The sequence below is a fragment of the Schistocerca americana genome, chromosome 10, assembly GCF_021461395.2.
Source record: "Schistocerca americana isolate TAMUIC-IGC-003095 chromosome 10, iqSchAmer2.1, whole genome shotgun sequence".
In the NCBI taxonomy this organism is placed as follows: domain Eukaryota; kingdom Metazoa; phylum Arthropoda; class Insecta; order Orthoptera; family Acrididae; genus Schistocerca; species Schistocerca americana.
Window position 1 is genome coordinate 171,733,714 of NC_060128.1, and position 16,932 is coordinate 171,750,645.

General features: G+C 38.4%; 1 protein-coding gene across 1 annotated transcript in view; it reads left to right on the forward strand.

Moving 5' to 3' along the window:
* Positions 1 to 12,733, forward strand: part of LOC124552496 (aprataxin and PNK-like factor) — a 77,446-nt gene extending 64,713 nt beyond the window's left edge. The window contains exon 5 of the mRNA XM_047126779.1: positions 12,356 to 12,733. Coding sequence (XP_046982735.1) covers positions 12,356 to 12,555 — 200 coding nt within the window. The 3' untranslated portion in view covers positions 12,556 to 12,733. The remainder of the gene's footprint in view (positions 1 to 12,355) is intronic.
* The last annotated feature ends 4,199 nt before the right edge of the window (positions 12,734 to 16,932 follow it).

Sequence of the window (16,932 nt, forward strand, 5' to 3'; positions counted from 1 at the left end):
ATGTTATGTGATCTAAAGGGTTGTAGAAGTGGTTACGAAATTCCAATGGTGTAGCCGATGTATTTATATGAGTGATTGCTTTGTGTATTTTGCTAGTTTCTGCTCGTTCTATAAAGAATTTTCTTTAATTGTCTACCTGTCCATAATGTAGGTTTTTTATGTCGATAAATCCCCTTCCTCCTTCCTTTCTGCTTAATGTGAATCTTTCTGTTGCTGAATGTATGTGATGTATTCTATATTTGTGGCATTGTGATCGTGTAAGTGTATTGAGTGCTTCTAGGTCTGTGTTACTCCATTTCACTACTCCACATGAGTACGTCAATATTGGTATAGCATAGGTATTTATAGCTTTTTTCTTGTTCCTTGCTGTCAATTCTGTTTTCAGTATTTTTGTTAGTCTTTGTCTATATTTTTCTTTTAGTTCTTCTTTAATATTTGTATTATCTATTCCTATTTTTTGTCTGTATCCTAGATATTTATTGGCATCTGTTTTTTCCATCGCTTCTATGCAATCGCTGTGGTTATCCAATATGTAATCTTCTTGTGTAGTGTGTTTTCCCTTGACTATGCTATTTTTCTTACATTTGTCTGTTCCAAAAGCCATATTTATATCATTGCTGAATACTTCTGTTATCTTTAGTAATTGGTTGAGTTGTTGATTTGTTGCCACCAGTAGTTTTAGATCATCCATGTATAGCAAATGTGTGATTTTGTGTTGGTATGTTCCAGTAATATTGTATCCATAATTTGTATTATTTAGCATGTTGGATAGTGGGTTCAGAGCAAGGCAGAACCAGAAAGGACTTAATGAGTCTCCTTGGTATATACCACGCTTAATCTGTATTGGCTGTGATGTGATATTATTTGAATTTGTTTGGATCTTAAGTGTGGCTTTCCAATTTTTCATTACTATGTTTAGGAACTGTATCAATTTAGGATCTACTTTGTATATTTCCAATATTTGTAGTAACCATGAGTGGGGTACACTATCGAAAGCTTTTCAGTAATCAATGTATGCGTAGTGTAGGGACCTTTGTTTAGTTTTAGCTTGATATGTCACCTCTACATCTATTATCAGTTGCTCTTTACATCCTCGTGCTCCTTTGCAACAGCCTTTTTGTTCTTCATTTATGATTTTGTTCTGTGTTGTATGTGTCATTAATTTCTGTGTAATGACTGAAGTTAAATTTTGTATATTGTTGGTAGGCATGTTATGGGGTGATATTTTGCTGGGTTTGCGGTGTCTGCTTGATCTTTAGGTTTCAGATAAGTTATTCCATGTGTGAGTATATCAGAGAAAGTGTATGGGTCTGCAATGTAACTGTTAAATAATTTAATAGAGGGAAACATTCCATGTGGGAAAAATATATCTAAAAACAAAGATGATGAGACTTACCAAACAAAAGTGCTGGCAGGTCGATAGACACACAAACAAACACAAACATACACACAAAATTCAAGCTTTCGTAACAAACGGTTGCTTCATCAGGAAAGAGGGAAGGAGAGGGAAAGACGAAAGGATGTGGGTTTTAAGGGAGAGGGTAAGGAGTCATTCCAATCCCGGGAGTAGAAAGACTTACCTTAGGGGGAAAAAAGGACAGGTATACACTCGCGCACACACACACATATCCATCCACACATGATGTGCGGATGGATATGTGTGTGTGTGCGAGTGTATACCTGTCCTTTTTTCCCCCTAAGGTAAGTCTTTCCGCTCCCGGGATTGGAAGGACTCCTTACCCTATCCCTTAAAACCCACATCCTTTCGTCTTTCCCTCTCCTTCCCTCTTTCCTGATGAAGCAACCGTTTGTTGCGAAAGCTTGAATTTTGTGTGTATGTTTGTGTTTTTTGTGTGTCTATCGACCTGCCAGCGCTTTTGTTTGGTAAGTCTCATCATGTTTGTTGTTAAATAATTTAGTTAGATGTGAATGTGTTGAGGTGAACTTCTTTAGCCAGAAATTTGCTATTTTATCTTGTCCAGGGGCTTTCCAGTTGTGTGTAGAATTAACTGCTCGGATGACTTCATGTTGCAAAATTATCACTTTAGGCATTTGTGGTATCATCTTGTATGTGTCTCTTTCTGCTTGTATCCACCGTGCATGCCTGTTATGTTGCGCCGGGTTCGACCATATGTTGCTCCAGAAGTGTTCCATGTCTGTTATGTTTGGTGGGTTGTCTATTTTAATGTGTGTGTTATCTATTGTCTGATAAAATTTCTTTTGGTTTGTGTTGAATGTTTGGTTTTGTTTCCTTCTATTTTCACTTTTTTTGTATCTTCTAAGTCGTTTGGCCAATGCTTGTAATTTCTACTTCTTTTCATCTAATTGCTCTATCGCTTCTTGTTGTGAGATTTTACCTAACCTTTTTTGTTTTTTGTCTGATATTTCATTTCATTTCTTATAAATTGTTTTAGCTGTCCAATGTCTTTTCTCAGTTTCTCTATTCTGGTCTGTAGCCTGTGTTGCCATGCTGGTTTTGTGGGTTTCTTCTGTGTGTTGGTTTGTTCTGATCTCTGCCTAGTGTGTATATTTAGTGTAGGGAGTGCTCCTATATAAGCCATCCATAGTTGTATTTTCATTTATTTTGTTGTGTATGATTGTGTTGATAGTTGTTATTGTTGTTTCGACTTGTGGGTTATTTGGTGGTCTATGCAAGAATGGTCTAATGTCTATATTTGTGTCTTTGTATTCTATATATGTTAGTTGAAATTTTTCTTTTATATGTAACATGTGTGTCACTTCATGTTCTATTTGTGCTTGTTCTGGTGGCCGTCTTAAGGTTACGTTTTCCTCTGATTGTTTAATTGACGTGTGGTGTTCTTTGTTTGTTTGCTCTGGGATGTTTGAGTCCATTATTGTATTTTCTTCTTCTTCTTCTGATTTCTCATTATTTTGTTTCAGTATTTGTTGTACTTGTTGTTTGATATTCTCTAATTCTGACTGGGGTATTCTGTTATTTTTTATTATTACATGGATCTGATTAGCTAGTCATTGTTCTGTTAAAAATTTTAATTCTGGGTATCTGGTAATAAATTTTGTGTGTACTTGTGGTCTGTATCCAGTTGTGTTGGTTCCTAAGTTTGTTGCTTGGTAATAACAGAACATGAGGTGTTGGTTAACTTCATCTGACCATCTCATCCTCTGTCTTTTTTTTCCTTCTAGAGTGGTTGCAGGAAGCATATCCTGCAAAACACCTCTATTTGGATTTAAATCATTTTCCGTGTGGCTAGCAGTGTCATTACCATTGTGGACGGGCATAGGGTTCAAGTGTCGTCCCCGACCACGACAGCGCTTGTCCGAGGCTTCATTAGTTCTGTCCTGAACCAACTAATCACACTAAAAGGGGGGTTAGCCCTATTAGTGGTTTGTTCTTTTCATCGCCTATTACGACTGGCAGAACATACCAGAGGCCTATTCTTTTCCCAGGCCTCCACGGGGTTTATTATTATTATTATTATTATTATTATTATTATTATTATTTGGAGGGAGGGATTGCCAGTGCCTCCACTCCATTGACTGTTACTTTGATTGTGGAGCGACATGACAAACACAGTTTCATCACCGGTCACAATTCTGTTTAACAATTCATCTCCCTCAGGACTATATCGGGTAAGAAATGCCAAAGCACTGTTAAGTTGCTTTGTTTTGTGGACATCTGTAAGCATTTTCGGAATCCAACAGGTAAACATTTTGTGAAAATTTGTGATATGTGACAATTTTATGCAAAACAGTTTTTGAAATTTTTGGAAACTCATTGCAAAGCATTGTTGCTGAGAACCGTCTGTTTTCACAAATTTTCTGATTCACTTTCTCAACCAAACCATCACTGACAACAGAAGACCACTCGCTACGTGTTTCATTAAGAACATTCATTCATCCATCATTGAATTGAATTGTCTCACCCACTTTCTCACAGTTCCGTTAGTCATTATATTTTCACCACAAATTTCTACAAGCTGACAATGAATTTCTGTGTGTTCAAAAACCGTATTAAGAAAACATTCCACACTCGGTAGACGCAGAGATTATCTTAAACATTTTGAACAGTCGAGAATTAATTCTAACACAGTGCAATCTGGCTGTAATGGCATCAGTGGAAAGACAGTGAGCCAGAGAGAGGAGTGCAAATGTGTGGGAACTGGAACATTAGTGCTGTGGTGGCGATAGACCAAAACAGTACTTACTCTCCAGACACATTTCGTATTTACAGCCTAATCTCAGGAACTACTGTAAGAATTTTTATATGATTTTGACTAGTAGACAGAATGATTCAAGAAGAAGATTCATGTATATAACATATAAATTATTTCATGGAAATTAGCTGAACTATTATGAATTTAAGTCCACCGCCACTGTGAAAACAATGGCATTGTCATGTACCCATGTAGAAGTACAGCCACTGCAACTCTGAACTGCTGTGAAATGTGAGGAGAACCCTATTTAGGCCTTATGGTATAGTGTGTGCTTGAAGACAGAAGAGCTGAGTAGTTCCAAGCAGTGTGTAATTAGACTGTGTCAGTGTGTCTTTTAAATTACTTTTAAATTTGTTGTGCTTGTTTACAGAGCTCGGCTCATCAACTTGTGATACATTCTGGTGACAAGTCTTTCCTTTTTGTCAGCAATGTCTATCACAGTGAGCACTCCCTTAGCTGCATCCAGTTGCTCAGTAAATCCGTGGAATCACAATTAATGTGACTGACTTTGTACAGGAGTCTTTTACTCCACTATGGAACCCAGAATGTAAGCAAGATGTTGACCAGCTGTGCCATAAATTCATACTAGAGCCTTTAAAGCAGTGCCATTGGAAAACCACACTTCATTGCAGTGGTGGTACTCGGACCGTGGGCTACCTTTCTGATGGTTGGTTACACTCCTATACTGTTCTCTATTTTCTCAAAATGCTGCTCTTTCAGTCTGTGGAATAGAAGGAAGATTTGAGGACAAGTTCTGAAGAATAAAGGGCACTGATGCAGCATGGAGATGTTTCTCATCCTCAGAAATTTATTAAAGGATCTCCTTTTTGAAAATGTCACTTTTATTACCAGTAATTACATGTTACAAGGTTCACGTAATGTCTGCTTTTGGGTGTTCAGCTGAATCATTGATTCCATTTTGATGGCTGACCCAGTTGTCTTCTTCAGATATTAAAAAGACGAGTTCAGCACACTGAGAAGTTGACCTTTTGGGTGGAGATTGTCCAATTTGGGTGCATTGTGGAACATCTCATGTGATTTCTCATGTTTTCTGGGCGTGATTAATTAACGGTGTGATTCTGTTCTGATGGCTGGGTCAGTAATCGAAATGATATCAAAAGCTTGACAGAACACGCGAAAGTGCACTATTAATTGATTGCATTGAGATAACCTGAGAGAGCAGTGAGGTTCATGTTTGAATTGTCTCCAAAAAAAAGAGAACCACTTCCACATTAGTCATTCAGTCTCTGAGATATATGTTTTGCAACCAATTTTGCACAATCTTTTCTCATTTGTAATTCATTTACATGTGGCAGTGTTAGTTAAATTGATCTGTTCTGCAATGATTTTGACCAAGAGACATTAGACAAAGATCAAACAATGGAAAAGCCAGGATGGAATGTAACAATATTATGAGAAGAAAAGTTGCTGAGTCGCAGATAGGCACAACAAAAAGACTCTCACAATTATAGCTTTCGACCATTAAGGCCTTCTTTTACTTTAACGATCACACACACATACACACACACACACACAAATGACTGGCAGTTGTGTGTGTGTGTGTGTGTGTGTGTGTGTGTGTGTGTGTTTGTGTTTTGTTGAAGAAGACGTTAATGGCCGAAAGCTATAATTGTGAGAGTCTTTTTGTTGTGCCTATCTGCGACTCAGCATCTCCACTATATGGTAAGATGAAAGGCAATGGTTGGGATGGTGGTGTAGGATGTCAGTGGAGTCCAACTGTATAGGCTGAGGTTTCTTGTGGTATCTATAAACCAATGTGGCAAACATTAGGACGGACCGTTATAATAGGCCACGGCTGATTTCTTTCTCCATAACTTACTTGACTGAATCTGTCCTTGGGCCTTTGCACACTCACTGTTGGCCTTAGACCCTAATCTTCTTTCACCTTCTTCTTCCCATCATTTTTGCTGTTAGGCAGTATAAGATTGTTGCCTCTGTCAGTGTATTGATAAGTCCTGGGTGTTGATACCAAATGATGTTGAATAGCAGTAAGACACTGGACTCATCTGACCATCCAGTTTTAGGTCCTCTGACACTTCCCTTTAACACTGAAGGAATGTCAGCACAGTTCCTCAGTAAGGGCATGGCCAATTTCCTTCCCCAGTCAGAGATCATGCTCTGTCATAATGACCTCATCATCAGTAGGTGTTAAACTCTAATATTCCTTTCTTTTGATTTTGATTATCATCTTCTGTGAGTTTTGTTTCTTACTGGTTCATAAACATATGAAAATACATCCAAGCATCTGAAAACTGGAACTGTATGAACCTTAATCTTCATGTGATTGCTGGAGTTTCGCAAATGTTTCACTTGTGCTGTAGTCTAGGTTGTTATAAAAATACAATAGCACACAGTTGCTTGAAATTGCTTTCATTCTGATCACACTAGAAACTTCTTTTAAGACTTTGAGGTTCAGCCACTTACAAAAATTTTGCAGCTGGGGGGGGGGGGGGGGAAAAAACTGGAAGATTTACTTTTATCTTTGTTTTGGCTCTTTGTAGTTTACAAATTTTACAATAATCTGCACCTACATCTACGTACATACATACATACATACATACATACATACTCACTCGCTCCACAAGCCACCTTGAGGTACATGGAGAAGGGTACCTTGTACCACTACTAGTCACTTCCTTTCCTGTTCCACTCGCAAATAGAGCGAGGGAAAAACAGCTGTTGACATACCTCTGTATGAGCCCTAATTTCTCTTATCTTAATTTCATGGTCCTTACATGAAATGTACATTGACAGCAGAAGAATCATTCTGCAGTCAGCTTCAAATGCTGATTCTTTACATTTTCTCGGTAGTATTTTGTGAAACACAAAGTAATGTCTGACAGACAGAATGGACACCACACATATACACAGTGTAAGTAGAGTTGTGCTAAACTGCATATGACTGCCTACTACTGTCATTCATGGCATGCACAAGGTCAGCAATGAACATTGGAGAAGCAGTATGTCTGCAAACTGAGACAGTGAAACAGTGGATGGGCCACCGAGTGTGTGCTGCCTTATGATCCTGTGCAACAGACAGTGTCTTGGGAGCAGTTCAGCTGTTACATGTTGGTGCTTTTCTTCAGTAGAAATGAGAGAGTGCACTGTTTTGAACCAGAAAATAAGGCAGTTGAAATGGGATAATGCTTGTTACAGTGACACATTCAGAAGGAAGCTCAAACTTGTTGTATGAACGAAGCACTTGGCACTTATCTCAAATAGAATTTTACTGCTTTGTGACAACACAGACTGCCACACAGCTCTGTATAAGAAGAATGCACCTCTTTATTTCAAAACTTAAGGTGTTAAAATACCAGTTGCAGAGCTGAGAACTGGTGCCATCAGATTGTCATTTGCTTGGATCTTTTTTAAAGAATATTTGTGTTGTTGGATGGTTTTTTTAGCTCATGAAAGCTGTGAAAAGGTAGATGTGACCTGTGTCACACTTTTCTGCACCTCGTCCCCCCTTTTCTGGTATCCTCAACCTCATGTACAGATGGAAAAAACACACTGTAAAGCAGAGTAACAATCACTTGCTTAAGCATCTTTGTACAAGAGTTCTAGTAAAATTTCTGTTATTTAATGTCCTATCCTTATGCTATCTTATATATGCTTGAAATCACTCAAGTATGGGGACGATCTAGAGTAATATGAAATGCAGAAGTACATACTTCAACAGCCAAGATCACTAATTATACAGGGTGTTTCAAAATGAACATACTGGTTTTAAGGCATTGTAGCATTTATTACGTTCAACTTACAATTGTAAATAATACACCAAGTGAAAGAGCAACTCGAACAGTTTTCTTTGTATACCTGTGTGCAATGGGAAGAGTATGGAATGACAAAGAGTGACTGAAAAAATGTTGAACGAGTGCGAGTCTTTCACACTTAGCCCCAAGAAATATCCCTGCAGATAGTTTATGGCCTTTCTTTTTTGGTTAATCAACTGTAACTGGTGTTTCTTATTTTGATGTGCTACAGCTATGGCCCATGCCTCAATAGGAAAAAGCTGAACAACACATCTTTATTTGGGAGCAAGATGGTGCACCGCCTCACTGACATAACTCAATATGCGACTGGTTAAACGACATTGTATGCGACCAGTGGATTGGGTGCAAGGGGCCCAGTTGACACAGCATTTTATGTGTTACCTCCACATTCACACGTGATCTGATGTGATCGTGTGTATGTGCCTCCGATACCAGCTGATCTATCCTGCTTTAGAAACAGTGTTATTGCAACAGTTACTCCTGACACATAGATCAAGATTTTGGAACAACTCACCTATCGACACTATGTGTCATTAGTGTTCATGCTGAATAATTGTAAGAAAAACTGTTTGTGTTTCTCTTTCATTTGGTGTGTTATTTATAATTGTGAGATGAATGTAATATGTGCTACCAAGCCTTAAAACCCGTATGTTCATGTTGCAACACCCTGCAATTTAATTTTTGATGACCTGGTTTGGCAAATCTAAGTTGCCATCATTGGCTCTGTAAAACATACAGGTCAAAAATACAAGCATAATCAGGTTGGATTGATAGGCTGGGGCATAAATTTACACAAGATGGGTATATAGAACTTACTTTATGCAAATACAGCTGAATAAATGTCCATCATATGTGTAATATGTAGTGTCAAGATGTAACACATCATTCCAGGAACATGAAGAAAGTGATACATCAGCAGGTCAGTAATACAATAACATTTACATAAAATATCATGCACATTATACCAATTACACAAGCTGATATTCACATAACAGTTGAAAGTTGACAGAATCACAAGTCAAAGAGAAAGATTCTATGAATTACCAGCAGGTGGCATGGCAGTAGTAAACATACAGAAATACAATCATAACATATAAAGCATAAGGAAGAAGTTACATCCACGGAGTACACAAAACAATGCAATATACACTACTGGTCAAAAGTTTTTGATCACCTATCAGGGACTGATGACCTCAGATGTTAAGTCCCATAGTGCTTAGAGCCAAGCCATTTGATCACCCATCACAACTATGGATCTGCAATTAAAGCAGATTTAGGTCTGAATATTCTATCATATCCCCTGTCTGATAATAAAGTAAGTATAAAGATGTAAAGACTAACCACCTCTGTTGTGTATTTGACTGGTTTTTCACATAGAAGAGTGTTGATGAGTATCCATGACAACACTGACATGCCTTTACATAAGATGGTTGCATTTAATAGGTCTATTACTTTTGACTGTCTGTGTAGCAATCGGTTCGCATCAGTTTGCAGTATATTGTGATTGTCTAGCAGTGTGTTTGTATACCTGATCAGGTTCATACCATATTACCTCCTAACAGGACAGAAGCAGGAGATTGGAATTGGAAAACTTGCAGTAATTGTAGTCCTGCATCGCAAATGTTATTCTAGTGGGATAATAGCAACAAAAGTTTGCATAGTCACGTCTAAAGTGGTGTATCTATTGCAGTAGTTCGAGGAAACTGGTGCCAATGCAAGTGTTTTGTGATCTGGGAGAACCTGAGTAACACCATACGAGGAAGATAGGTTCATACGTGTACTGAGTAAATGTCAGAGGACGTGTACTGCACCTGAAACTCATGAGGAAGTAAATAGTATGTGAGCTGGTGCAATCTCTGTCTCAACATGCAATGCCGTGTTCATGAACAAGGTTTAAAGAGGTGCATAGCGGCCAAAAAACCTTTATTACACAAACAAAGTGAAAAAATGGCTATGGACACAGCAATATAAAAACTGAAGTGTGCAGTAATGGTCCTAAATGTTATTCACAGATGAATCTTGTGTTTGAAGTGTTTGGAAGCCACGTAAATGTTAGAGTGTCAACTTTGTGGAGAACATATGAAGGGTCAGTGTGTAACGGCAACGGTGAAGCACGATGGATTGCCGGTTGCGGTGTGGTGGTGTTTCATGGGTGATAAAGTTGGTGATCAATTGAGAATTAATGGAACATTAAAGAAGAAAGGATGTCTGCTTGGGGGATGGGGACCAAACAGCAAGGTCATCAGTGCCAGAAGAAGGAGGGATATCACAGGATACTGATCAACAGTGCACTTCCATCTGGCAGGAGGCTTATATTCATTGTAGGTTTGCTCTGCAGAAGAGCAATCATCTCAAACATGCTTCTAAATTGTGCAAAAGGTGTGTCAGTAGAAAAGAGAAATATGGCAAACCAAGGAATGTGATTTGGCCAAGTCAGTCATCTGATTTAAATCGCTTTAAACTTTTATGGTATGAACTCAACAGGAAGGTCAGAAAACTGAAGTCATCTAATGTTGAAGATCTATGGAATAATTTGCAGTGGTTTTGGTCTGCAATATGTGCAAAAAGACTACAAACTCTTACAGAATGCCAAGAATTTGTGCAGCTGTTCTGAATGCAAAGGCTGGATCCTTTGAAGAGGCTAAAATCTAAAACATATTTATTGTGTTTAATGATAGAGAGAGAAAATATTTATTTTGTTGGTCTATTTGATTTACTTTATTTCAATGAACAAACATATCATACAAAGTTTCTGCCATGGGTGATTGAAAACTTTTGACTGATAGTGTACACAGTTTTGTATGGAGTCACATGAGCTGCATAATCCAGACTGTTGTATACTGGAATGACAAAACTTGTTTTACAAAAAAAGTTAATGTTTTAAAAATTGCTTTCATTTTAGATTTACAATTTTTATAACAATTTAAGAGGAAGTATTGTTTATCAACTATATTACCCTACTGCGTATATAGTCAAAACATCCATAAGGTAAGTTCAATCAACATTCAAATGATGAGAGTACAGAAAGAATGAACAAAGTACATGACATGTTGTATGTAGGTAATAAAAGGGAACAAATATTGCATTCTTAAAATACCATATACAGATCTCTATATTGCAAATTATTTGTATAGACTTACTCATTACTTAATTTATAGTCTTACTAGTAGTTTATTACACCAAGAGTAGACCTCAACCACCACATTATTGTAGCATCTTGACCATGTGTTGTACAGTTGTTGATCTACAATACTATGATTTGTATATGGTATTTTAAGAATGAAGTATTTTTATTTAAAAAAAATTAAAAAACTGTAAAATGAGTTTTGCTGTTCCGTTACACTCTTGTTTGGATTACGTGATTAATGTAATTACATACAAAATTGTGTATATTGCATTTTTTGTGTACTCCTTGGATGTAACTCCTTCCTTATGCTTTATATGTTACAATTGTATTTCTGTATGTTTACTACTGCAATGCCACCTGCTGATAGTTCATAACATTTTTGCCTTCACCTTTGACTTTTGATTCTCACTAGCCTTTCATCTGTTGTGTGAATATCTGACCTCATTATGCTTGTATTTTCAGTTTACATGCTATACAGATCCAATGATGGCAACTTAGATTTGCCAACACTGGTCATCGTAACTGAAACAATAATTATCAATCTTGACTCTTGAAGTTTTGGCTTTTGTATTTCATATATCTGTTAACAGATAGCAATTTTTGAAGAAAATACCTGCCTTTAGCTTCTCTCCCCTGGAGGCTTCAAATCCCTACACAGTCAAATTTCCAGTGAAAATTGCACTGTTGTCAGAAATAAACAAATTATCATCAGTTGTAATGAAATAAAATGACTTTAGCACTTTAGCAGTGAGCTGAACACAAGTAATAAATAGAAGAAAATGTACATGTTTGATAACAAAATGAAGCAATGGAAATCTAGGGTGGAATAACAATGTGGAAAGGATAGATTGTTACTTAGCATGTGTGTATGAGTTGTGCTTGTGTGAATCTGTGTGTGTTCTCTTTGTGTGATGAAGGACTTAAATCTGAAAGCTGAATATTTATAGCAGTATTTTTTATTGTGCCTGCCTGTTAACTCCATGCCTCCTCTCTACCATTTCCAGATTGCTGATTACAAAATGAGGTATTTGTGTTAAATGCTTATGAGGAAATTAAGTACATATTTGTAAGATAGAAAGGGCATTATTGGTTTTCAGTAGGTTATCAAGCCAATGAATTCCATGATTATTTCTCCTCCCATATTTCAGCAACTGTTCTCTTGTTTTATAGATGTAATTTGGTTGTAGTATCATTTAATTATATTGTCTCTAAAGTAGCTACATAGATTATACCACTTTTAGCTCCAAAAGATGCCGATGAGAATTCAGAAGAAGATGAATACGACTATGACGACCCATTCTTGAACGATGCCAGCTCAGATGATTACGAACCTACCGATTCCGGTTCTGATGTCTCCGCATCCGAGGGTGAAGAAGAGCAGGATTTGAAGAGAATGGAAAAGGAGGCTAAGAGGTTTGTCCGAGGCAAGCGGAAACACTGAAACTGTTTAATTTGCTAGAGTACAAATTTTTACCATCAGTTATTTACCGTATCAGAAATTGTCTTGTATAGAAAGAGTGCTTTGTCAAACAGTTTTGTCGTGTCTTTTGTAGTACAAACTTGTATTGATATTTTGTCTAAAATAATATTTGCAATTATATATTTTTATGGAAGCATAATTTTCAAATAGTGTAATTATTTAACACCTGAATAAGAAGAGTGTTAAGGATAATTACAGCACTGGCCACAAAAGCTACAAGGGTTGTCCAATAAGTAAGTTCCCCTGTATTATTTCTCTGTAAAATGAACTTGCCCCTGTCATGTAACGGCTGGCGACTTTGACTGGTATGTCTTGAGAACTTGAGAACACAAATACCTGCTTATGATGCATACTGCAGCATCTTATCCGTATGCTGCCAGCTAGCGTGAAGTTACCACTGGAAAGCATGTACATTTGTGATCTGCACTCTGTTTTCCTTTTTTCTCCTCCCACTGCAAAACAACTATCTGCTGTCGATATCTGTCAGGAGTTAACCTCGATTTACGGGGAAGGCTGCATGACCATTTGAACAGTTTTGTGAATGGGTGCGAAGATGTGGATGACGAATGTCACACAGGGTGGGGGAGGGGGGGGGGGCACTATAGGGACATGAGATGTTGCCATTATTGAAATTCACAATACTGTGGAGGAAGATTGTCACATTACCGTTGACAGCATCCTAATGTAGCTACCTCTTGAGGCTACAATTGGATGTGTATCCATTACAAAGGTTCTGACGAACCATATTTATCACAGCACAGTCTCTGCAAGATGGATGTCATTGTTGCTGAGTGATGTGCACAAGCAAGCAATGGATTCAGTCAGAATGTTTCTGGAAATATGTCAGAGAGAGGAAGATCTGCTCTTCAAGCAGCTTGTCTCTAGGGACGAGACCTGAATCTATCATTCAATTTCGGAGACAAAATGTTTGGGGCATAATGTGGAAGAAAGCTGGTGAAAGGGTAAAGATCACACCCTTGTCAGGGAAAGTTATGGCAACCATCTTTTGCGTCTGTCAGGGATTTTGCTTCTTCACTACCTGCCTTGCAGCACCATAATGAATGCAGATAGGTACTGTAATGTGTTGAGGAATTTGTGAGCTGTTATCAAAAGAAAATGCCCTGGACTTTTGTCTCGCAAAGTTCTCTTCCTTCGTGACGATGCTCGGCCTTGCACAACTCGGATGACCCAGGCAGAGCTCGGAAGATTTGAATAGGAAGATGAGGAAGTGTTCCCGCGGTCTCCATATTAACCCCCAAGTGATTCTGACACATTTCCCCAACTCAGACGTCAGGCATCGACAGTGAACAGCTGGTTACGAGCACAGGACCTGACCTAGTATAACACTGGTTTGGAAAAATTTGTGTCACGTTATCAAAAAACCTTGCAAAACATGGCAACTATGTAGAAAATAACAGAATCATTTTACATTTCAACATGATAAACTGTGTGTAAAGTTTTTTTTTTTTTTTTCTTTTTTTTTTAAAAAAAAAAAAAAAAATATATATATATATATATATATATATATATATATATATATATATAAAAATAAGCATACTTAATTGTTGTTGTTGTGTTCTTCAGTCCTGAAATTGGTTTCATGCAGCTCTCCATGCTACTCTATCCTGTGCAAGCTTCTTCATCTCCCTGTACCTACTGAAACCTACATCCTTCTGAATCTGCTTAGTGTATTCATCTCTTGGTCTCCCTCTACGATTTTTACCCTCCACGCTGCCCTCCAATACTAAATTGGTGATTCCATGATGCCTCAGAACATGTCCTACCAACCGATCCCTTCTTCTAGTCAAGTTGTGCCACAAACTCCTCTTCTCTCCAATTCTATTCAGTACCTCCTCATTATTTATGTGATCTACCCATCTAATCTTGAGTTTATCGTCCACGTTTCACTTCCATACATGGCTACACTCCATACAAATACTTTCATAAACGACTTCCTGACACTTAAATCTATACTCGATGTTAGCAAATTTCTCTTCTTCAGAAATACTTTCCTTGCCATTGCCAGTCTACATTTTATATCCTCTCTACTTCGACCATCATCACTTATTTTGTTCCCCAAATAGCAAAACTCCTTTACTACTTTAAGTGTCTCATTTCCTAATCTAATTCCCTCAGCATCACCTGACTTAATTTGACTACATTCCATAATTATTGGACTCTATTTATACTTTGAACTTGATAACTGAACGCCTCTGCATTATTGAAAAGTTAATAACTTGCAATCAGTTCATTGAGGCACAAAATACACAACAGGATGGCAGTACTGCAGTTTGCCATTGATAAAGTAAGTCATTTTCTATAAAGTAGCAGCGTATTATGCCCATTAGCTTTTCCCATTTTTACTAATAATGGAAGCACATGGTCACCTATTTTACTCAGCCTTTAATTGTATGAGGGGCATTAAATAAGTAACGCAACTTTTTTTTTTATATAGAGATTGGTTTAATTCAGAATTCCAAATACCATACTATTCCTCACTCTTTTGGCTACAATAACCTATTTTACAATATAATCTCCATTCAGTGCAAAAATCTTACACCACCTCAGTGGGAGGGCCCGATTGCCGACATGGTACCACTCTACTGAGTAACATCAGAGCCAATGTCTTGGTGCGTCAGTAACCTCCCTGTCATCCTCCCACTGCTTCCCACGGAGTGTGTCTTTCCTCGGACCAAATGAATGGAAGTTGGAAGGTGTGAGATCTGGGCTGTAGGGTGGATGTGGAAGAACAGTCCAATGACGTTTTGTGAGCTCCTCCCAGGTGTGCAGACTTGTGTGAGATCTTGCGTTGTACAAGAGAAAGAGAAATTCGATTGCACTTCTGTGGTGACAAACACGCTGAAGTTGTTTCTTCAATTTCCTGATTGTAGCACAATAAGAGTTAATTGTTGTGCCATGGAAGGAGGACATGAAATAGAATGACCCCTTCAGAGTCCCAGAAAACTGTTGTCATGGCTTTTTTGGTGCTAAGGGTGTCAATTGTCAATTTGAACTATTTGGGGGGGGGGGGGGGTGGCACAAATTGCCATTCTGCACAAATTGCCATTCTGTTTCAGTTCGAAGTGATGAACCCACATTCTGTTGCCTGTACCAGTGTTTGAAAAAAAATTATGACGATCAGCCTTGTAATGTACAAGCAATTCTGCACAGATGAGTCCTTGCTGCTGTTTATAGTCTTTTTTAGGTGGCAAGGAACCCAGTGGGCTCACACCTTTGAGGACCCAAATGGTAGACGAGTGTGTCCGCACTACAGACGGAGACATCCAGTTGAGCAGCGAGGTGTACGGTTGTCATCTGTCGATCACTTCGAATGAGTGTCTGCTCGTTTCAACATTGCAGGAGTCACGGCTGTGTGAGGCCGACAGGCACACGGGAAATCGGACAGGTTTCCACGACCTTGTTGCGATGGTGGCACGTGCCTCACCCGATGACTCACTGTGCTTTTGTTCGCTGCCAGGTCTGCGTTGACATGCTGCGAGCACTTTTGAATATCTGCAATGCTCTGGTCTTCCACCAAAAGAAACTCAGTGACAGCTCTCTGCGTGAAATGCACCTCTGTTATAGACGCCATTTGGAAAGCTCCGAGTAGTGCCACCATTTACTGGAACTTCACGAAAATATAGGGGCTGCAATTTCACAGTGTCTCACAACAAATCCCATATTTTTTCAATGTAAATTGGCTGATAAAAAAAGTGTGTTGCATTACTTCTGAACACCTCTCATAGTACATACTTAGATGTAATAAACGCCAATCTAGTACAATGCATTTCTCAGGTTTTTTCACGAAGTCTAGTTTAAAGGTTTTATGAGGCTGTGGAATACAGTAGCAGAGTATGAGCTGTCGAGCAGCAACGTAGTGCAGCTGGCTAAGGCTGTAGGCTGGAAATCTACCTGGACGGACCCATTCACGTAATTTTCTCCCCCTAATCTTTCATCAAACACTTGTATCTCTTTTCTTCAGAAAGGAAAAATAACACATTGCACAACCAAAAAAAGTGAAACACCCAGAAGTGGAAGAAGAAACAGAACGAAGGTTCACAGGTTTAGAGGGTATGTGGTGTTATTACACTGATGAAAATATCAAATCAAATTTACAAAGAATGTAGCGGTATGAGCTCATTTATCAGTGTGAATTTGCATACACTCTGGCCACTGTACCCTCTCCTGAAGCAATCTGGCCCACAAATACTATAACTGGCCCCCGATGTCCTGGATACAGGCAATGTGGTGGAGTTGACGTCTGAGCTGGTCCCGCACGTGTTCTGTCGGGCACAAATCGGGGGAGCTAACTGACCACGGAAGTAGGCAGGCAGTTCG